We start from the raw sequence: 21886 nt of genomic DNA, 5'->3' as shown, positions 1-21886 counted from the left end.
GTCATTTAATCTTACTGACCACCTCTGGAGTGGTCTTTCAAATAATTTTCATAATTTGTATACAGGGACCAGGATATCTGGTCACAATGCGGAGACCGTGGATGGACCTAGAGAGATACATTTTACTACCATGTGTCGATCAGAGGAGGCTGGTGGGAGGAGCTATAATGGCTGGAATAGAATAAATGGAATGTGTCAAACTTGTAGTTTCCATATATTTGATGTGTTTGATACTGTTCCCAACTATTCCATTCCAGCCATTACAATGAGCCGGTCCTCCTATAGCTCCTCCGACCAGCCTCCTCTGGTGTAGCTGCAAAGGCTTCAATGTGGGCACAATCAGAATGTTGATAAGACCAGGACAAATGAAGCATGTTAGCTTCATAGCCTCAGATGTAAACGAGGCTTTTGGCTACGCACGGGCACAGATGACCACGTCCGGAGTCTGAGCGCACTCCCATTGGCTAAGCGAGCGCAACGTGTACATTACAGCAACGACAGGTACCTCACATGCGACAGTTATCTTTCATCCTTGGAGCAGAACGACAGACGCTTCTTCCACTCAACCGAAACTTTAATTCTGAGGATATTATTGATGTTTCACGGTGAAAACTATTCTTCTACATACACAGGCATCTTACTTTCATTTTTAAAGGTAACTAACATGTCAATTTGTTGTCTATTCCTTTTCTCTTTATTGAAATCCAATGAAGTTGTATTAATTTAAGATGTTCACTGTTTTCCTCAACTTGATGAAGGCTAACTATTTACTTTATGTAAATGATTGGTGAGCGTGGGAGAAAAGAGAGTATGAGAGAGTCACAACATTTATTCATACAGTAGGGGAGACCGGGGAACAAAGTAACAATGCTAATGCTTGATTAGTGTCTCTAAAAGCCTAAAAAGTTTGGTTTAAATCCAATTATTGACAAAGAATGGGTTTCGAGGCCCTAAAGTAAATATACTTGCCACCTCTCTTTTCATAAGTGTATTATTGACTTGTAGAACATTCTCCATGCATCTAAACATACAATCAGGTTCAAAATGATTTTCACTCTTGATAAAGATTAGCAAAAAAATAATGTATGAAATAAATCATACAAATTGTATGCAAAAAAATGAAATTATATTATTTTATACTAATACAATTGCTCAGAGAAATGTTTTTTTTTATGAACAAGTAATATTCTAAAAAAGATTGACACCCATGTTTTCAATACCTTTTAATACCTCATCTTGCAAGGATGATGGTCCTGAGCCTTTTTCTAATATGTTTTATGAGATTGGAGAACACAGTGTGAGGAAGATCCACTTGAGGCCATGTTTCAGCCTCCTGGCAGAGCCAAGCAGGTTTTTGGCTAAAATGTCCTGGTACCGGGTTCAGAACTAAGATAATAACTTCAGAAAAAGGTCAAATGTATACGTTTAAATGCTAATATAAAATAGGCTTTATTATATTGATCAGTTCAATATGACATGCCTTAAAAATGCACTGGAAATATGTGTTGTCAATTTAGGGCTAGATTCAATCAGTTCTGCCTTAACTTGCGATAACTGGCAACTGCATGTCAGTTTCATTGTTTTTATTTAAGGGATGTCAGAGGTGTAACTGCGTTGGAGCTGTCAAATCAGCAGACGGCTCCCGGCGTAATACCTAACGCAGACATTGCCATTGGATGCGCCAAGTCGCATTAGTAACAATCCCAGCATTGTTGCAAGTTCGAACACTTTAATATATGTTGTAATCTACACTTCGATTAGGCTGATATATGTATTAATACTTTTTAAAAAATGGAGTCCTTGAAAGGTGCTATATAAGTCCCATGTATTATTATTAGTGTATTCACTTGTTACCGTGGTACATGAATAGCATCTGATGAAGCATAACAGTATAGACAGCAGGGGTTCAAACTGTAGAACCCAGTTCCTACATTTGAATATAAAAATGTATTTTATCAAACAAAACTTTGCTACATTTGATCTCTGGGACCCTGAGGATGACAAATCAGAGCAAGATTTCTGAATGTAAGTACATTATTTACCTTCAGAGGTGAATGTATCAAACCAGTTGCCGTGATAAGTTGTTGTTGTTGTGCACTGTCCTCAAATAACATGGTATTTTTCACTGTAATAGCTACTGTAAATTGGACAGTGCAGTTAGATTAACAAGAATGTAAGCTTTCTGCCCTTATAAGACATGTCTATGTCCTGGAAAGTTTGCTGTTACTTACATCATTCTAGTCACATTAGCGCAGGTTAGCAACAACCGCCCGGGTATAGGGACACCGATCCCGTAGATCCTTAAGAGGTTTTTTAAAATTATGAGATGGCATACACAGGGGAGAATCTCTCTACCAAACGTGTGCTGTTCTTTTCTGGCTCGTTTGTTATAAGAGAGTAACCTTGAGTCGGGTATTATCTGGAGCCTTGGGTAGCCTGCAGCAGGATAAGAGAGGTGGAGATTACACAACCAACATTATGGTGTTTTCACACACTGGCTGATTAGATAGATGCTGTGTTTCTTCAATCTTAATTTTAAACTGCGAATAAAAACAATGATAAAAGGGCCATTTTTCTGTCTTACTGTAAAATAGCATTATGCAGGTATTCCTCATTATTACTCATCAATCTAAGCTAATTAGTCAGGATACAGGATGTAAACGGTACAGTAAAATGCGTATGGATCGTAAACAGCAGGATTAGTTCCATTAGCTAATTACAATGTAAATACAGTGTAATCAATATTTATAACTTCATTGGGTTGCCAATTTCTAGTGTTTTTTATGAATAATAATAAAAACTCAAGTCTAAGCCAGGAGATAAAATGGTGCTCAAAAAGCCAGGTATTCCAACTTGAGTGTTTAAACTCAACTGTAACACTGTAGCCTTCAGGGTAAAGGCCCTGCCCCCTGTTTGCTTATTTCTTCCATGACAAGCCCTTTCTATAACCAGTTGTTGTTTTTCTTATCTTCCAATGCTTTTGACAGTGTGAGGAAGAGGGGTCACTGAATCAGGCTGAAGGATGAAGTCTAAAGGGAAGGCCGCTAAGTCATCCAGAAAACCCTGGACTGAGCCAGACCCCGAACCAGAGACCAGTGACACCAGTGAACCAGGCTCTAGCGAACAGGAGGGCTCTGAGGCTTCGGTCCATATCGGAGGCTCCTGGAGGGGGGTCCTGAGGGGCGGGGACCGCGAGCAAGGTAGAGGAGGAGGGGGTGCCACCCACAACCCTCACAGACGCCAACGGTCTCACAACAGCAACAAAGAACGCAATGTCCGGCGGCTGGAGAGCAACGAGCGAGAGCGCCAACGCATGCACAAACTTAACAATGCTTTCCAGGCCCTCAGAGAGGCCATCCCGCATGTCAAAATGGAGAAGAAGCTCTCCAAGATCGAGACGCTGACGCTGGCCGAGAACTACATCAAGTCCCTGACCACCATCATCCTGGGGATGTCCAGCGCCCGCCTGCCCCCTGGGGAGACACCGACAGAAGCTAGCGCTGCCAGACTGCTCCAGTGTTACCAGCAGCACCTGGAGGAGGATGGGGAGGAGAGCCTGTCTCAGTTCCTCACCCAGATTCACAGCTTTAGCCAGGAAAGCTAACAGCTAGCAGGTGCTAACTCAACAGCCGAAGGGTTGGAGCATTCATGCTTGACTTGGGGAGCGAATCTCAACTGACACTATCTCCCATATTGTGCACTGCTACTGTACTTATGACCGAAAGTAGTACACTGTATGGGGAAAGAGTGTCATCTGAGATGCAGCCTTATACTCCACCAAGCTAGTGAGCTATAGTGACATACCTGACATCACCATGCACTAGATGGAGCATATAAGAACTTGACTCAGTAACTCTATTAGACAGTGGTGGGAGGTGATTCTTAGCACCATACCCTTGACATTAATTCTAAGAGAACATAATGGTGGAGTATAAGTGAAGACACAGACAGCATCCTCCCACCTGACTGGCTGGCTGAAGCAAAGCACCTGTGGACTTTGCCAGTCTAGACATAGGCCTAGCATGAATAGTGACAGACAGAATACAGAGGACCATGATAAAAACATATCACTTGGATTCTGACTCTGATTGGTGGTGAGAACCAAGAGTGGACAGACTTCTGACCGACCAACGTCAAAGAACAATTCAGCGCCATTTTTATTTAATCTGTTTCATTTCATTGTCTTTTATTTGCATACATTTTTCTAACTGCTGATTACTGTAGTTAATTGGTCAACAATGTAAAATAACTGATTGTCAAGGTATAGTTCATTCTCTAACTAAAAACCAGCATACACTGAGGGCCACAAGCTGTGTAGATAGGACAGGCCACCCCTGCCATAGATGAAGACTTGTTTTCAACCTTTTAGGACCAACGTTTGGTTTTCCCTGCTGAGCACTGCCTCTGGACACAACAGTCACATACAGGACAAGGATATGCTTAAATAGACTGGTCCTACAGACTTTAGTCAAATACTGTACTCTTTAAGTAAGGAAACGAAAACAAACCATAATTTAAATGAAGTGCAAATCGTTATGACTGTAGATATATGTATACATGTGGGGAAAACAGTTTGAAGGGTTGAAGCAGGGAATTGAACCCATGCCTTCGGTGGGGAAGCAGGCAGTTACCACTAGACCCACAGGCTCTGCAGAGATATATATTTGTACATGCCAGAATTGATGTGTTGACCAAGTGCTCTCTATGACCCATCTCCAAACTGCAATGGTATCTTGCAAGTGTATTTACAGAGCTGTAAAAGGGTCCTTCCAACGGTAGGATAGTGGGTTCGATTCCCGGGAACACGTGTATGAAAAAATGTATGGATGCATGACAGTAAGTCACTTTGGATAAAAGCGTCTGGGTTATTATATAAAAAATAGTGGTGTGTGTGTGTGTAACAGGTGAATTTGATAATGAAGACATATTTATGTTGCTCTTACAATGTGTGTTTGAATTATACTGTAATATCTTTGTAGCCTGAGTTCCGAGTCTTGGATTATGAGAATAAAAAAAATACAATAGTCTTCCTTATCAATAATCACATTTATTGAGAGGACATTGATCATGCACACTATTGGAAGGAAGAAATATACACATCAATAACAGCCTTGTTGGGATTAGAATAGTACCTGATTATAGTATTTTAATTGACATTATAATCAATAAAAACAATGGAATCATTTTTTAAACGGACAAGTCCTCCTCTAGACCTAACACTTAAAGCTTGGAAGGTGAAGGGGTACACCACAGCATGACAAGCATGTGCCGCTCCTTTAGGATGAAGCCTGTACAGTTCTAAACAGTAGTAAGTGAAACATTATCAAAAAACGCCCTCTTTGTATTAGGAACTGCCATAGGAAGATAAAGTGAGAGTTTTCACACAGTTTTCTGTACAATCAATTATTTGTAGTTCCAGTATATCAGTGATAGCTATTCGCTTATGGTTTCCATGTAGAGAAGTAAGATCAATTAATGCCCAAATGTGCTAGTTTCAGCTTTTGTGGTTTATGGATAATAGTTCATAGGACTAATATTTTACCTTTTTATATACCAACGTACAATAACCAACCTTGAAATATCCCCATTAAAACATTTATACTAAACTCATATACAGATTTATAACAAAAAGTATTGATTTGTTCTTTCCACCAAACCTTTCACGTGTGTTGCCTGTCAGTCATTACTGCTACAATCGTAGAAGGTCAAAAACATGCCAATAATAGCGTTTAGGAGAACTCTTATTTTCCTGAGAAATAAACAGATAAACTTTAAAGCCCCGCAAAGACATCACTTTCCAAGCAATTCACACTTTGGTCCAGTGTAGAACTACACAATGCAAATTTTTCATGAAAAGAATATATACTTTCTTTTCGAGTGCTGTCAAAAATACATGGGCCTACAAACTCTTCACTGTGGCCATCACAGATACAAACCATTCAGGGGGAAGGCCTAGACCTGTAAAAGCATCATGTGTTATCAAACCTTAATAACAAAAGTTCTCATTAAATAAATCCTTCTCGTTTTTGGTGCGACTCCAGTAGAATCTCGACCTGTTGCCAGCAGGTACAAAGTAGTAAGTACTGTAACTTCCTGATACAGACTTTTTATAATAAGTCACAAATAATTGGGCCGACAGTGATGCTTTCTTACCCATCTTAACGTCGCCCCAATCACATTGAATACATCCCCAAAACACATATATTATTTTAAAAAGATCAATCAATTACCAACATAACATAAAAATAAAAAAATCTACTCACATAATACCATACAAACACATACCAAACACACACATACAAAACATTCAACCAAACAAAAACCATAAGTAAAACAAAGTTATCTTAAGAGCACAGATTTAAACGTAGACTCATATATGAAGTAGATGCAGAAAGTAAACAGCATAGTGGGTCAATTTCCTTTGTTTTGGTCCCGTACCTACCACTCTGACAGCGTGAAGCGATCCGTACCTACCACTCTAACAGCGTGAAGCGATCCGTACCTACCACTCTAACAACGTGAAGCGATCCGACCACTCTAACAGCGTGAAGCGATCCGTACCTACCACTCTAACAGCGTGAAGCGATCCGTACCTACCACTCTAACAGCGTGAAGCGATCCGTACCTACCGCTCCAACAGCGTGAAGCGATCCGTACCTACCGCTCCAACAGCGTGAAGCGATTCGTACCTACCGCTCCAACAGCGTGAAGCGATCCGTACCAACCGCTCCAACAGCGTGAAGCGATCCGTACCTACCGCTCCAACAGCGTGAAGCGATCTGTACCAACCGCTCCAACAGCGTGAAGCGATGCGTACCTACCGCTCCAACAGCGTGAAGCGATTCGTACCTACCGCTCCAACAGCGTGAAGCGATCCGTACCAACCGCTCCAACAGCGTGAAGCGATCCGTACCTACCGCTCCAACAGCGTGAAGCGATCCGTACCTACCGCTCCAACAGCGTGAAGCGATCCGTACCAACCGCTCCAACAGCGTGAAGCGATCCGTACCTACCGCTCCAACAGCGTGAAGCGATCCGTACCTACCGCTCCAACAGCGTGAAGCGATCCGTACCTACCGCTCTACCAACGTGAAGCGATCTGTACCTACCTGCTCTACCAACGTGAAGCGATCTGTACCTACCGCTCCAACAGTGTGAAGCGATCCGTACCTACCGCTCTACCAACGTGAAGCGATCTGTACCTACCGCTCCAACAGCGTGAAGCGATCCGTACCTACCGCTCTACCAACGTGAAGCGATCTGTACCTACCGCTCCAACAGCGTGAAGCGATGCGTACCTACCGCTCCAACAGCGTGAAATGATCCTGTGTACATGTGCAGATACTGTGTGTGACTTGCATCTAAATCATCTGAATATTTGCGGTGCTTCTCGTGGCAACGTCTTTTAGCTGAGTTAACCTTTAAATTACAATAGCGCAATGTTCAAAGACTCAGTGACACGGTTTAAAAACGACATTAGTGCTCTATGTGGGAAATACTGAACATGATCTGCTAGCTGTAAAGAGAAAAGGTGATTGGCTGAGTCAAGTTGAGGGCGCAGAGATAGGGTTCAATTAACACAGCCAGGTGATAGGTCAGAAGAGCTGAGGCTGGAGCTGGGAGCTACAGTACAGTGTGGATTGTGGGGTAGTTGCATTGTGGCGTATCTGAAGAGAGAGTTGGGCTGAAGGCAGAACAGAGATAGTGTCCACTAGCAAGTACTGTAGGTGTGTGTGTTTAACATCTGACAGCGTTCCCGTTCTCCATCTCTGTGATCATGACAGGGAGCAGGCTGCGGGGTGGAGGGGGGCGGAGGGGGTCCGTTAAGGAGGAGGTGAGGGAGGGTGTCAGGGAGGGCATACGGACACGAGGAGCCTCAATGGAGTTCCCTCTCACAGTGATGTGGTCCCAGCCACCCTGAGGAGAGCGAGAGGAAGAGGGGAAGAGAGAGAGAGAGAGAGAGAGAGAGAGAAAGATAACAGACGTAGAGAGAAAGTCAGACAGCCCCCCCCCCCACCAAGAAAACCTTCAAAGTCATTGATGTCTCAGAAGCATGTTGATGGGTTAGGGTCAGGGTTAGAGGTAAGGTTAAAGAGTCTCACCCCGATGCCGTAGTCCCACGACTGTCCCTTTGGCTCCATGGGCTGAACCCCCAGACGGTGGCAAACTGTCCCACAGCTCAGACTGTGGCTGCCTTGCACCTTGTCAGCTATGATCCACACCTACACAAACACAACGAGAAAGGTTGAGTTACTCAACACAGTGCAAAGTCAAGAATGTTGAATTTTCCGAAAAGAGAAAGTCATTATGATTCCTTATTGCCGATGACAACCACCCAGGTTTTAGATTATAGGTTCTGCTCACCTGGTCTAGAGGTCCTACGGAGACCTTGCGTACATTGTTGCAGATGTGTTCCCATGATGATCCCTGGGGGTAGCTGGGAGTCAGGCCCTGTCTGAACCACAGGTTACCTGGATGGGAGAGCACAGCATTAAAATCATGACACAAATAAATCATTGCGATGGCACAACTAATAGACAGCTGATAATAAAGACAAGTGTCATAGTAAGTCATGAAATCATTTTCTGTTGTACCATTTTGATCCACAGTGTAGACCGACGTTCTCCCCACAGACACCTGTTGGAGCTTCTGTCTTTCAGGACAGGGGATGTGGTACCAGCAATCTCCTGCAGGGGGCAATAGTACAGTAAACAGCCAGTGGTTAGTCTACTTTCATCATAAGGTGCATCTCTGTGATATGAACCAGAGCCCAGAAAGGAAAAATTGAGCCACATTATTACTGTAAAGCACTTTGTGACAACTGCTGATGTAAAAACAGATTTAGAAATACATTTGAGTGACTGACTGAACTGTTGATTAGCAGTAAGACTGAATGGAGAACCCTGGGTTCTGTCAGAGTGTGTGGGTTCTGCGTGGTTCTCTGGCTGACCTGCAGGGCTCTCTGAGGACACAGAGCCCCTGTAGAAGGCAGATCCATCCCTGGCAATGGCCCACACCTGGTTGGCCCCACCGATGGAGATAGACTTAAACGGCTGGTCTGTGCCCACGTGAAGCCACGACGTCCCCTAGGAACACACACAACCACTTCATTTATCAAATACAATGTGTGTGTATTCACAGTGAACATGTGTGTTTACATATTGTGTGTGTGTGTGTGTGAGAGACTCACGGCAGGAGTCAGTAGGGTGACCCCCAGTCTACAGAGCACGTCTCCCTTGTTACTGATGGCCCACAGAGGGATCGGCTCAACACTGCTCTGAGCTCCACACAGGACGATGGTCACGTCACTCAACGGGATGGGTGGGACTTCCTGCCACGGCCCTGTGGTCGTCAGTTTACACTTCCTGTCAGAGGAAATACACTATATATATATACACACACACAGAAAAGTATGTGGACAGCCCTTCAAATGAGTGGATTCGGCTTTTTCAGCCACACCCGTTGCTGACAGGTGTATAAAATCGAGCAAACGGCCATGCAATCTCCATAGACAAACATTGGCAGTAGAATGATTAAGTTACGTTCCTGACCTGCTAGAGCTGCCGGTCAACTGTAAGTGCTGTTATTGTGGAGTACAAACTTCTAGGAGCAACAACTGCTCAGCCGCAAAGTGGTAGGTCGCACAAGCTCACAGAACAGGACTACTGAACCGTGTAGCTACCGAGTTCCAAACTGCCTCTGGAAGCAACGTTAGAACAAGACCTGTTCGTCAGGAGATTCATGAAATGGGTTTCCATAGCCGAGCAGCCACACACAAGCCTAAGATCACCATGCACAATCATTGGCTGGAGGGGTGTAAAGCTCGCCACCACTGGACTCTGGAGCAGTGGAAACGCGTTCTCTGGAGTGATGAATCACGCTTCACCATCTGGCAGTCCGACAGACAAATCTGGGTTTGGCGGATGCCAGGAGAACCGTGATTGGGAGTCCCATAGGGCGCCACACAATTGGCCCAGTCGGCCTAGCTGCCCGAATGCATAGTGCCAACTGTAAAGTTTGGTGGAGCAGGATAATGGTCTGGAGCGGTTTTCATGGTTCCGGCTAGGCTCCTTAGTTCCAGTGAAGGGAAATCTTAAAGCTACAGCATTCTAGATGATTCTGTGCTTCCAACTTTGTGGCAAAAGTTTTTATTTAACCTTTAACTAGGCAATTCAGTTAAGAACAAATTCTTATTTACAATAACGGCCTACACCGGCCAAACCTGGACGACAATGGGCCAATTGTGTGGCACCCTATAGGACTCCCAATCACGGCTGGTTGTGATTCAGCCTGGAATCGAACCAGGGTCTGTAGTGATGCCTCTAGCACTGCGATGCAGTGCCGTAGACCGCTGCACCAATCGGGAGCCAAGTTTGGGGAAGGCCCTTTCTTGATACAGCTTGACAATGCCCCCGTGCACAAAGCTGTGTTCAAACAGAAATAGTTGGTTGAGATTGGTGTGGAAGAACTTAACTGTCCTGCACAGAGCTTTGACCACAAGCCCATCGCACACCTTTGGGATGAATTGAAATGCAGACTGCGAGCCAGGCCTAATTGCCCAGCATCAGTGCCCGACATCACTAATGCTCTTGTGGCTGAGTGGAAGCAAGTCCCTGCAGCAATGTTCCAACATCTAGCGGAAAGCCTTCCAAGAAGAGTGAAGGCTGTCATAGCAGCAAAAGGGGGACCAACTCCATATTAATGCCCATGATTTTGGAATGAGATGTTCAACAAGCAGGTGTCCACATACTTTTGGCCATGTAGTTTACAAGGGTTGTTAAAATAGGAGATAAGTCTCAACTAGACCAGTGTACCATTAGTTAATTAGGTGTGTTGGTACTGGGGTGGAGCAAAAACATGCACTTCCTGTAGGTCCCCAAGACCAGGGTTGAAGAACTGTGTCCTAGAGCTAATCTAAGGTCAGTTATTGTGTTTCCCTCAATGTCGAAGGTTAGGATTTAGGTAGCGAGCTGATCCTAGATATGTGCTTACGGGCCATTTTTCTACCTAGAGCGCAAACTCAGGGTTGTTTAAACAGAATCCTGAGTCGGCAGAATGAGGCAGACCAGACCATTGTATCACCTAGGTGGGTGCTACACTTCAGTAGTGGACTATCCAGCCTACCTACAGAGGAGGAGAAGTACACTACGAATGAGGTGCCTGATGAACAGCACCGTGCTTGTCTAAGTAACTAATTGACGCTGCTCCCTCTCTATGCCATCAAAGCTCCATCCTCTGAAGTACTGCCCAGCCTTTCCGAACTACCCTGCTCAACAACACCTCGTCATCTGACGCTGCGGTTGACCATGGCCCAAGACCTGCCAGATCTCCACGTTTGTTTTGTTTGGTTTTAACGGCGTCATTGAGATTCTCTTTGAAATGAAAAGTGCTATATATTATTATTATTGTGTGCTGACTAAAGAAACAGTGATGAGGGAACAGAGCCATTGTTGTGTAGTAAGATACAGTACCTGGCCCATCGTCTACGACGAACAAAGTCCTTCAAGGTCTTGTGGCCATGATACGACCTGGAAGAGTAAGAGGGGAGAGAAAATACATGACAGTGACGTAAACAAATATTCTGGATGCTTTCCTAGCTGGGAAAAGATTCAGCTTGATGTGATAGATAGACCAATGAATATGTATTGGGGAGGGTTAGGTACACTCACCTTGGGAAATCAGCTGCGTATTGCCAACCCTCTCGGTCTGTCCCCCCGGAGATCCCATAGTCAATGGTCCAGTCTGCTACCTGATAAGAGACAGAGCAGTTAGCAAAACAAGTGTCACACCCTGATCAGTTTCACCTGTCCTCGTTATTGTCTCCACCCCCTCCAGGTGTTTGCTTGTTATCCCTGGTGTATTTATCCCTGTGTTTCCTGACTCTCTGTGCCAGTTCGTCTAGTATGTTAGTCAAGTCAACCAGCGTGTTTTTCCCATACTCCTTTTGCTATTCTCCTTTTGCTAGTCCTCCCGGTTTTGACTCCTGCCTGACCCTGGACTACTTTCCCACCTGCCTGATCATCCTGCCTGGCCAGACCTTGATTCTGCCTGTCCTTCGGTACCTTTTGAACTCTGAACTGGTTTGGAGCCTTTTGCCTGTCCACGACCAGTCTCCTGCCTTCCCCTATTGGATTAATAAGCATTGTAAGACTCCAACCACCTGCCTGGGTCTCGCCTTGTGTCATGATAACAAGCGTTGTTTGTAGGACCGTTTTAGACATCTACTGCTACTGTGTGGATGTTTAAGTTCAAATGTGATATTGTCCATAGAGCTCACCAGCTTGTACTCCATGACCTTTATGAATTATGAAGCCTTTAATGTGCTTGTTTTGATTACATAAATGCAACAAAAAAAAGACTGACATTGGCAGATGAAGATAATCTCGTTTTAAACTTTACGGTCTCCTAAACCTGTTAACCACAGACCTTATTTTTTCTATTTATCCAAAACTCCTACAAAATCCCCATTCATTTCCCCATAGGCTTTGACCAACGAGCCATGGCAGAGTTAGTGCCTACAAAAGAGTTGTCATTACTATTGCGCTCTATTGAGGGTGAAATGGACATATTTTGTCCTGCTAGTGGTACCCACCCATGTCCAGTGAGGGGATGGAGGTTTGGCGTTGGCCTTGGTACACTCCTGCAGTCCTGTTGCATCACTCCACATGTAGCGGTCTGTTGGGAGGCCTCTGTTGGTGTAACCTGTGACTGGGTTCCACCTCTGGTTCTCATAGATGTAGACACACTTCACATCTGTCTGGGTGAAGATGTTATCTGTGCTGCTGGCCAGACCTGACAAAGACAAGAGAGAGGTTCTAGTCAGGGGCTGAGATCAATTAGAGCTGATAAATACCCTTTCACCCTGACCAAACTGGCCCTGCACATATGTCCGCGAGCTTGTTGATTTTTGTCTATCCCCACCAGACGCGATCATGACACACAGGTAAAAATAACATCTAAATGTGAACCAACTTTATCAATTTGTGGACTGTTCAACACTTAAAATAAACATTCATGGACATTAAGCTAGCTTGCTAATTCATTTATTTTCCAATGCTCGCACACGTGACGTTGCCAGTTTGGTTTCCCCGTTAGTGGCTATACAGTACTGGGTCATGTTTGGCATATGCTTTAAGTCCAGTCCAGTAGGTTTATGTTTGGTATACATTTGTGTTTACCCTGGAAGAATCCCCCTCCATAGCCGGTGTAGACCCAGGCAGTGTGGTCGTAGCCTACCCCCCAAACCACCCCCAGACTGTTACACTCCACCAGACGTAGGTGGCCCCCCACCTGACGCCAGAACCTGCAAACACACACAGACAGGACAGACAGGGCAGAGCAACATGTGGTTAGAGACAAAAGAAAGAAAAGTGACTGTCAACCAATGTTTAATCAGTTAAGACTATTGTTGTAAGTGCATATATCTGATCAATAAATATCCATCTATTTATCCACAAATAACTCATTCACGATGTACTGCAGGTTTGTATTCATAGGTCTCATTTACCAAGCCTTTATAAAGCATTGATAACAGCCCAGAGGACGTGTCTTACATCTGGTCGCAGGGTGTGGGGTAGGGACAGGCTTCCAGGCTAGGCGAAGGCTCACAGACGAAGATGTCTCCTTTACAGGTGACTGACCAGATGGCTTGTTTAGAGGGGGGACCCTGGATCCCCCGGGAGTCACAGCACGACACACTCAGCAGGGCCAGCTGGGGGTACAGAGAGACATAGTCAAGACATTAAGGCCCCACTTTTACCAAACTACAACTTCTAAAGGACGTATATAGCATACATAAAGTCTTCATAAGCCCTACATAGAGGCAAAGCCATACTACATAAAAGGTTCATTTAAAAAGATTCTGGTTCTTTGTGGCATAACCCTTTCGCCATCCATAATTTAGCATGACATTTGCTTATGAATAAAACATATGATATTCTGTGAAAATGGAGCACTGTACTTTGTGACAGGTTCAGATGGAAGACAGTGATCATATAACCTACCCAGTCGTGCATCTCCACCTCAGTGGCAGCAGCCAGTCTGATAGGCCACCTCTGTTTGGTCCGCTCTGCTGTGTAGATGGCAAACGTGTGTTTGGAGTCATTCAGCACCGGCACCAAGATAGTCACCTCGTTGATGAATGCATGCAGGTACTGGAGAGAGGGAGGAGAGGAGGAGAAAACGAGGACTAAATAACTCATCACAGAAAACACCCACACACAGGCACACATACACAGGCACTGTGGTCTCCCCTCACCTTCTTCTCCTCGTTGAAGTTGTAGTAGAGGAAGAGGATGCCGTCCTGGTTTCCCTCAGGTCCTGAGAACTGCTCTAGGGCAAACCTCACGTCCACCCACTTATGGGGCTTCCAGTCCCTCCACCACTGCATGGCCCCTTTCTTCACCCACACAGACTGGGAGGGAGGGGGGGAGGGAGGGAGAGAAGGAGGGGAGGGAGGGAGAGAAGGAGGGGAGGGAGGGAGACTAATCAGCGTCTATACAACAAGGACAGGTCATAAACAAAACTCATTAAATCAAGGCAAGCAACCAAAAAGTAGCATTTGTAAACGTTCAAGTTGTCGGTACCTGTTCTACGGCCTGTTCGTAGTGTTTAAAGTGGTCCATCTCTCTCTTAGAGCGTTCGCTGAGCTGCTCAAAGATCTGTTTCCGCCAGGCAGCTGTCTGGGCTGGACTGATGGACAGACTCATGGACTGGACTGATGATGCCAGGGCTGGGAGAGACAATAAGGTCCAAACTTTATCAACAATGTGTGAGGAAACGCTCCAGTGGCTCAACAACAACAAGGAAAAAGCAGACAGACACTGTTACATCAGGCAGAAGTGTATTCTGGTTTAATTGCGAGTTGGAGCTGGGGTTTTGCATATCCCTAGGCTTGTTTTAATATACAGGAGAAATACAATATCTACAGTATCTGTGTCTCACCTGTGGCAGAGTTGAACCAGTTGAGCTGGGAGTGACAGTTCACACCACAGCCTCCTCCACTGACCCATGCCCAGAGCGGGTGTTCATCTGCCCCATATGGCTCCCCCTGACACAGGGTGTAGGTGGCCACCGAGGACAGACTACAGGTGTCAGCCGAGTCCCCTCTCACCACGGCAGGCCCCACAGCCAGGTGAGTCTGGGTCTCTTCCAGGTCCACGTTACTCCACTGGGGGTCCCCAAGCCCTCCAGACAGGCTGGGGGAGAGAACCAGAGCCGGAGGGGGACACTTGGCCTCTGGTTCCCCAAGAGCGACTTCCTCTTCTGGGATAGAGGGACTGGCAGTGGTGGCAGCCTCCTGTTTGACCTGACGGTCGGAGAGCATCTCAGAGATGAAGCTGTCGCTGGTGACCTTAGGGATGCGTGGTTTGGGGACGTCGGGGTCGATGGGAGGGGGCTCGGGGGGAGGAGACGAGGGGCATGTCCCTACTTCTAGGACCGCCCTCTGTGGACCGCCCTCTGTGTCCAAGTCTTCACTCATCACAGACTGGGCTTGTACCTCACCACTGAAGAAACAACCAGCACTGTGGGACGGAGAGAGAGAGAGAGATATTAGTATTACACAGAGAACCCAGCTAGCAGACTGTTTGGCTAATTGTTTTATGGAGATGAGATTGCCCAAGCATTGGAAATGTGTCACAGTATTCCGTGTCCATGTCCACCTGTGCAGACTGCTAATGCTGGCGGAGGAGTGGGACCTGATGTCTCCGTCTCGGGGCACGTTGACAGCCTTCCAGGCTTTACCACTCAACTCACTGGAGGTCACACCCTGACGGAAATACACTGCCCGGTCCACACAGCTGATACCCCACACCTGGACAGAGTCAGAACAAACATACATTGACCTGTGTAGAATGCCCGACCAAACATGTTTCAGCACTATGGACAGCGACAAGTAAATCTTTATAAACCACACTCAGAGAACTTACCTGACAATCTATTCGAAGGTCTGTTAATAAACATTGATCAAATCCTTACCTGGTCGTTGAGGCCCACGTTGACCATGACCATCTCCCCGACCATCCCGATCCAGCCTGAACCACATGGGTTATGGGAGTTGATGCCACGCCTGAACCATACCTGACAGATACAGAGAGATAATCATCAGGAACATACTGCTGATAAGGGAAGCGTTAGAGAACATACATGAGAGTGTTTCATGTAGTCTTACTTTGTTGTCCTTGGTGACGGCCCAGACTACGTTGTCCCCCACAGCTACGTGGATGGCCCCGGCCTCTGGGTTGGGAGAGTCCACCACCACCCAGCACAAGCCTGGTAGAGAGAGAAGAGGAGGAAAGACACCATTAGACACAATCTCAGGCTCTCTCTCTCTCTCTATCCCTTGCACACACACAAACAGACACAAACATGCGGTCTCTCATTCTCTATGTCTCTCTCTCCCTCTAACACAAATACACACACACACTTCCTCTGTTAACCAGCCACCTTGTGGGCAGTCTCTGGTGATGCCCTCCCTGACGATGAGTTGTCCTTCCCAGAGCACAGCCCAAACCAGGTCCCCGGGACCACAGCTGATCTGCACTACCTCCCCAGGCAGAGACACCTCCTCCCAGCCTTCCCCCTCTGGGCTGTGGTGGTGGATACCCTCACGGAACCACACCTAATGACCCAGATCAAACACACACAGGCAATTAGTCAATCAAATTGATTTGTTCGTTTACGAATACATTTGTGTTGTATGTGTGTGTTTTGTGATCTCTGGAGATATGACCTCCCCCTCTGAGCTGTGTGTGCGCGTGTGTCCATGCCATTCATGTGTGTGTGCATGTATTAGTGTGTTTGTGTGTGTGTGCGTGTGTAATACCTTGCCCTGTAGAGAGACAGCCCACAGAGACAGCCTCCCCCTGGGCTCCTCACTGATCTCCCAGCCCCCACAGCTGATGTCATTAAAGGGGTCTGGCAGGGGACCACTGTGACCCTCAGATGGGATCTGGTAACACAGAGAGATACGGGTCAACACACACACACACAGGTCTAAACAAACCTACAGTACATGATGAGTACAGTTCAGTACACAAAGAAAGCATTCACAGCAGAGGAATACAGTTACATCCTAGTTGTGGCAGGTGATTATAGTGCTCCAAATACACACCTTGGCCCAGGTGTCTGTGGCCTTGTACCTCCTGTAGCGGATCCATCGCCGGCGACGGACACACGAGTTCCACTTCTTGTCTTTGATGTAGGTGGCAGGGAAGTCCAAGGCATAGGTCCAACCCTGCAGACAAATCCATTCACAGATGAATCATCGTAGGTGAGGGTAAGACAAGGACATAGAGGGAGGGAAGGAAAGAGAGAGGGAAAGAGAGAAGGTGAGAACAGAGGGAAAGTCTAAAATGGGGAGACAAGAGAGAAAGATAACGAAAAGACAGAGAGAAAGAGAAAGAGAGAGTGAGAGTGTGAGAAAAATAGCGAAGAATGACAGACACTCACTCCTTTCTCTGTGGGTTCTCCTCCAAAGTTCTCGTCAATGTACCAGTCCCCCTCCCACTCCCAGTTGGTGGAGGGAAGAAGGAAACTGTCCAGGGGTTGGTGTTCCAGCCCTGTGATGTCACTCCAATGCCAGCGGTCGCTCGGTAACAAGTGATCCGAGAAGTTATCCTTGGGATTCCATCGCTGAGAGAAAGAGAGTTACAAGAATCATAAATGTAGCAGGTGCAAAAGAAGCACAAATACACACACACACACACACAAGTGATGCGCAGGTCAGCTGTTTGTACACCCGCACCCGCCCGCAATTTCTAATAACCCACCTGCAAACGCCCGACTATATATGATAAAGTGAAAATCTGCACCCAACCCTAACCCACAAATATAGAAAATGCACTGTACAGTCAGAGGAAGAATAATCTTTTGACAGGCCTTTTTTTAGATAGTCCTACGTTTCTGCTTATATTTTCTGACGTTTTGGTAGTTAGTCAACTTGTCTATAATTAGACACATACAGCTTCTCTTCTGTCATTACTTGTTGCCCTAGAAGACTAAATAATGTCATAAATTGATAGAATGAAATCTTCAATCTAGTTGACGTCGGTAAAGTTTGCTTTCTCTTTCATCTCTGCTTCTCTAGTGGAGCAAAAACGTTTATGGACCAGGGAGAAAATGCAATAACAAACAAAAAACTGGGAAGATTAAAAGCTGTTAAATAGACCCAACATGTTGCTGATAAGACTTCAGTTCGGCTTGGATGCATATTTGATGTGGTTGAAATAGTATCCGCTTTTATGATACTGATAAAGATAGCATCTTTCCAGTCACTAACCGATTTCATTCGGTTTCATTCTCTCAAGATGCTGAAATAAATCAATAATATATTTCTTCACTCCTGTTCCAGAGTCAAAATTAACATTTGGTGTATAATTGTACTGCAAGGAATGCTCAATTCTGGAAGAGTTAATATTATATTAGGTTATGTGAAAGGTTATAGACCTACAGTCAGTATCCAGATTTCAGTTAACTATTATTCCATCCATTTAACCCATCTGAACAGTCGCCTACTGTTCCCTTGACGTACCATTTTAACCTCTACGGGATCGGTCCCTAAACTGGGACAGTTGTTGCTCAATATGCAATAATGTGACTAGAATGACGTTGTAAACAACAGCCAACTTTCCGAGACATAAACATGTCTTAGATGGGCAGGAAGCTTAAATTATTGTTAATCTAACTGCAGTGTTCAATTTACAGTAGACCCCCCTTAGTATTTTTGGATGTTCTCTATAGTTTTGTACTTGAAAATGTATAAATTGACCAATTCGGCACATTTGGTCAAACTCAGGGCAGACTTGATACAAAATATTGTGTAGTGATGTAATTCTTCACTGGATAGGTCTGAAACGTTGCACACACACTACTGCCATCTTGTGTATAACGCCAAAATTACACCTAGAATCCTATCTCAATGTATGGCCTTTTAAACAAAACAATTGAAAACGCATGCTTTTTTGTTTGTATTATCTTTTACCAGATCAAATGTGTTAAATTCTCCTACATGAATTTCACATTTCCACAAACTTCTAAATGTTTCCTTTCAAAATGGTATCAAGAATATGCATAGCCTTGCTTCAGGTCCTGAGTTACAGGCAGTTCGATCTGGGTATGTAATTTTAGGCGGAAATGTTTTTTAAAAAGGGTCCGATCTTTAAGAGGTTCCCGTCTTGTGACTGTCGAATTTGTATAGCGTCTCACAATCATCACACATAACATTCCCCCATTAAAATGCAAATCAATTAATAACATTTTTGACATGCGTTTTCTGGATTTTTGTTGTTGTTATTCTGTCTCTCACTGTTCAAATAAACCTACCATTAAAATGATAGACTGATCATTTCTTTGTCAGTGGGCAAACGTACAAAATCAGCAGGGGTTCAAATACTTTTTTTCCCTCACTGTACTAACACCAGATAAAGATAATGAAAGAAGAACCTCAATGTAGCCTAAAGATATGACTTGCACAATAATTATGCATTTATGGATTTTCTATTAAAAAAAAAAAATCTTTATTGAACCCGTCCGTCACCCACCCGCCCTTCATCCACACAATATTTCATGACCCTAAACCTGTCCGTTCCGAGGACATGACACCATGTACCTGGTTCTCGTATGTCTCCTCCTGGTAACGTATGGGTACATCACTAGAGTGGACATTCAGGTAGATGTGGTGGTCACAGGCGATACCCCAGCAACACTGCTGTACTGCTGTCACCCTCTTAAACTCTAACACGGCATCCTGACACTGCTCCCACTGCTGCCCTCCGGTGGACAGGCTGTAAACGCGCCCGTACACATCCACTGCCCACAGCAGGGACACAGACATGGTCAGGCCTAGGGAAAAGGAAGACATAACAAAGAAAGATGCCTTGTTTTCATTTGGAAAGAGGGGTGAGAAATGGGGAAGAGGAGGATGGACAAATAGCAGAGGTCACAGAGAGGGAGGAGCATAAAGGGTGTATGGAGGAAGAAAAAGAGAAAGCAAGAGAGCGAGTTCCCTCAAATTACCCTCATTGAGAGGCACACACCCAGCCAAACTGCTTAGTCTAATAATAAGGAAATCACATTTCTAATTAAAACAGTCCAGTGATGTAGCTAGGCTAGCCAGCAGGCTAGTGAGTCTGAATCAGCATGCTCACTGCTGACCTTCTTTTCAGCTCTCCCTCATGGCCCCTGGCCCTGCCTCGTCTCTCTTCTGGAGGAGTGCAGAAGAAGCTGTAGTACAGAGTCTGCCTCTATTCCATCTATCCATGTAAGGGTAAAATCAGTGGTGTATAGTACTTCAGTAAAAATACTTTAAAGTACCACTTAAGTCAGTTTTGGGGGTATCTGTACTATACTTTTTATATTTTTGGCAACTTATACTTCGCTACATTCCTAAAGAAAATAATGTACTTCCTACTTCATACATTTCACCTGACACCGTAAAGTACTCGTTACATTTTGACAGAAAAATGGTCCAATTCACACAAGAGAACATCCCTTTTCAACCCTATTGCCTCTGATCTGGCAGACTCACTAAATACAAATGCTTTGTTTGTAAATGATGTCTGAGTGTTGGCGTTTGCCCCTGGCTATCCACCAATAAATTTAAAAAAGAAAATTGTGCTGTCTGGTTTGCTTAATAATACAAGGCAGTTGAAATTATTTATACTTTTACTTTTGATACTTAAGTATATTTAAAACCAAATACTTTTAGACTTTTACTCAAGTAGTATTTTACTGGGTGACTTTCACCTTTACTTGAGTCATTTTCTATTACCTTATCTTTACTTTTACTCAAGTATGACAATTGAGTACTTTTTCCACCACTGGGTAAAAGGCTAAACTGACCTTACACCAGTGTCTAGGCGAGGCAGCCTCAACCTATTACATCCTATTCTGGTCCCAGTACGTTATGTAATGCCTGGGGCGAGGGATGCTCTACGAAGTTGTAGCCCCTGTCACAAGCAATCAATAAACTAGCCAGAGAGATAAACCTGTATACTATCTGAAGCAAGCTGCGATCTGATCTAGTGACTCGCCCAATTAACTTGAGAGTCTCTAGATACTGCTACTTGCTAAACGGCAACATTGTCAATCACTGAGAAAATACTGTGGCACATGAATTACGTTTTGTTGATTATCGGGCACCTATGTGACACATAGTAGCTAAGCTTTTGGTTGGTTTACAAAGTAGTCTACTGTTAGCATGCTAAACTTATCACAGGTAGACTGCAGTTGTTGCATAACTGCTGACTACTGCTATCAGCAAATCTACAACCACATGAAGGACACAACATTACAAACGTGGCATGACTATACATACAATGAATGGCCTAGCTAGCACTGAGTACATATTAGCTTGACATTGCTCTTTAAGCGTTACAGGGAGGCTTACCACTAAAGCACAGCAATACATGTAATAGTTAGCAATAGCTCATCCCTTACCGTGTGTTCTCTCTCATAAACGGTATGGTAAGTCACTGCAATTCATTCGTCATATCAGATTGAATATACCATTAATTGCGATATTTTCTTTAACCCGAAACAGGAAGTATGGTGTTTTACTGTAAACGCGGATTGGCTGCTGCACCAAATGAACCAATGGCTGAATTTGTCCAGTAGGCGATGATAGTAGTTTCGTTATTATAGGGCATTACAAGATCTGGATAATAACATTGGAGAATGTAATACAATATAATATAATACAATACAATATTGTTCTTGTCTTTCCTTACCAGCACTGATTTTGCTGATAGCTGTTTTATTGAGGAACGTTTTACTTAAAGTGATTGTGATGTGTTGTTGCACTGACTGTAAGTCTGCTAAATGGACAAAACGTAAAAGACAATTTGGTTAGAACAGAAATGGGCTTTTCCCCCAACACCCCCAGACA

At 44.6% G+C, this 21886-nt stretch overlaps 2 protein-coding genes across 5 annotated transcripts; one reads left to right on the top strand and one right to left on the bottom strand.

Annotated features, from left to right (window-relative positions):
- Positions 1-302: 302 nt before the first annotated feature.
- LOC112224450 (class A basic helix-loop-helix protein 15) lies at positions 303-5027 on the top strand. Its single transcript, XM_024388006.2, has 2 exons — positions 303-655; positions 2988-5027. The coding sequence occupies exon 2, from the start codon at positions 3023-3025 to the stop codon at positions 3602-3604; it is 582 nt and encodes a 193-aa protein (XP_024243774.1). The 5' UTR covers positions 303-655; positions 2988-3022; the 3' UTR covers positions 3605-5027.
- An 87-nt stretch (positions 5028-5114) lies between these two features.
- LOC112224448 (tectonin beta-propeller repeat-containing protein 1) lies at positions 5115-21591 on the bottom strand. Of its 4 annotated transcripts, none has more exons than XR_006079943.1 (25): positions 21439-21591; positions 19610-19842; positions 17452-17634; positions 17114-17236; positions 16826-16951; positions 16447-16621; positions 16172-16272; positions 15979-16080; positions 15663-15814; positions 14944-15524; positions 14586-14731; positions 14258-14413; positions 14004-14153; positions 13554-13711; positions 13179-13303; positions 12593-12792; positions 11670-11749; positions 11472-11528; positions 9191-9365; positions 8951-9086; positions 8595-8687; positions 8365-8471; positions 8103-8222; positions 6562-7917; positions 5115-6502 (listed from the first exon to the last, which is right to left on the bottom strand). XR_006079943.1 is itself a non-coding variant. In XM_042306138.1 (25 exons), exons 3-25 carry the CDS (start codon positions 19832-19834, stop codon positions 7738-7740), a joined length of 3651 nt encoding a protein of 1216 aa, XP_042162072.1. In that variant the 5' UTR covers positions 19835-19842; positions 20155-20252; positions 21439-21589; the 3' UTR covers positions 5115-7737. The 4 variants fall into 4 exon arrangements, 2 of the variants coding, with proteins under 2 accessions (XP_042162072.1, XP_024243773.1); XR_006079942.1 differs by having other exon boundaries at positions 5115-7138; positions 7171-7917; XM_042306138.1 differs by adding an exon at positions 20155-20252 and having other exon boundaries at positions 5115-7917; positions 21439-21589.
- Positions 21592-21886: the final 295 nt, after the last annotated feature.

The sequence above is a fragment of the Oncorhynchus tshawytscha genome, linkage group LG25 (genome assembly GCF_018296145.1).
Source record: "Oncorhynchus tshawytscha isolate Ot180627B linkage group LG25, Otsh_v2.0, whole genome shotgun sequence".
Classification (NCBI taxonomy): domain Eukaryota; kingdom Metazoa; phylum Chordata; class Actinopteri; order Salmoniformes; family Salmonidae; genus Oncorhynchus; species Oncorhynchus tshawytscha.
The sequence above is the reverse complement of the archived record's forward strand: the minus strand, read 5'-3'. Positions and strand labels throughout refer to the sequence as shown.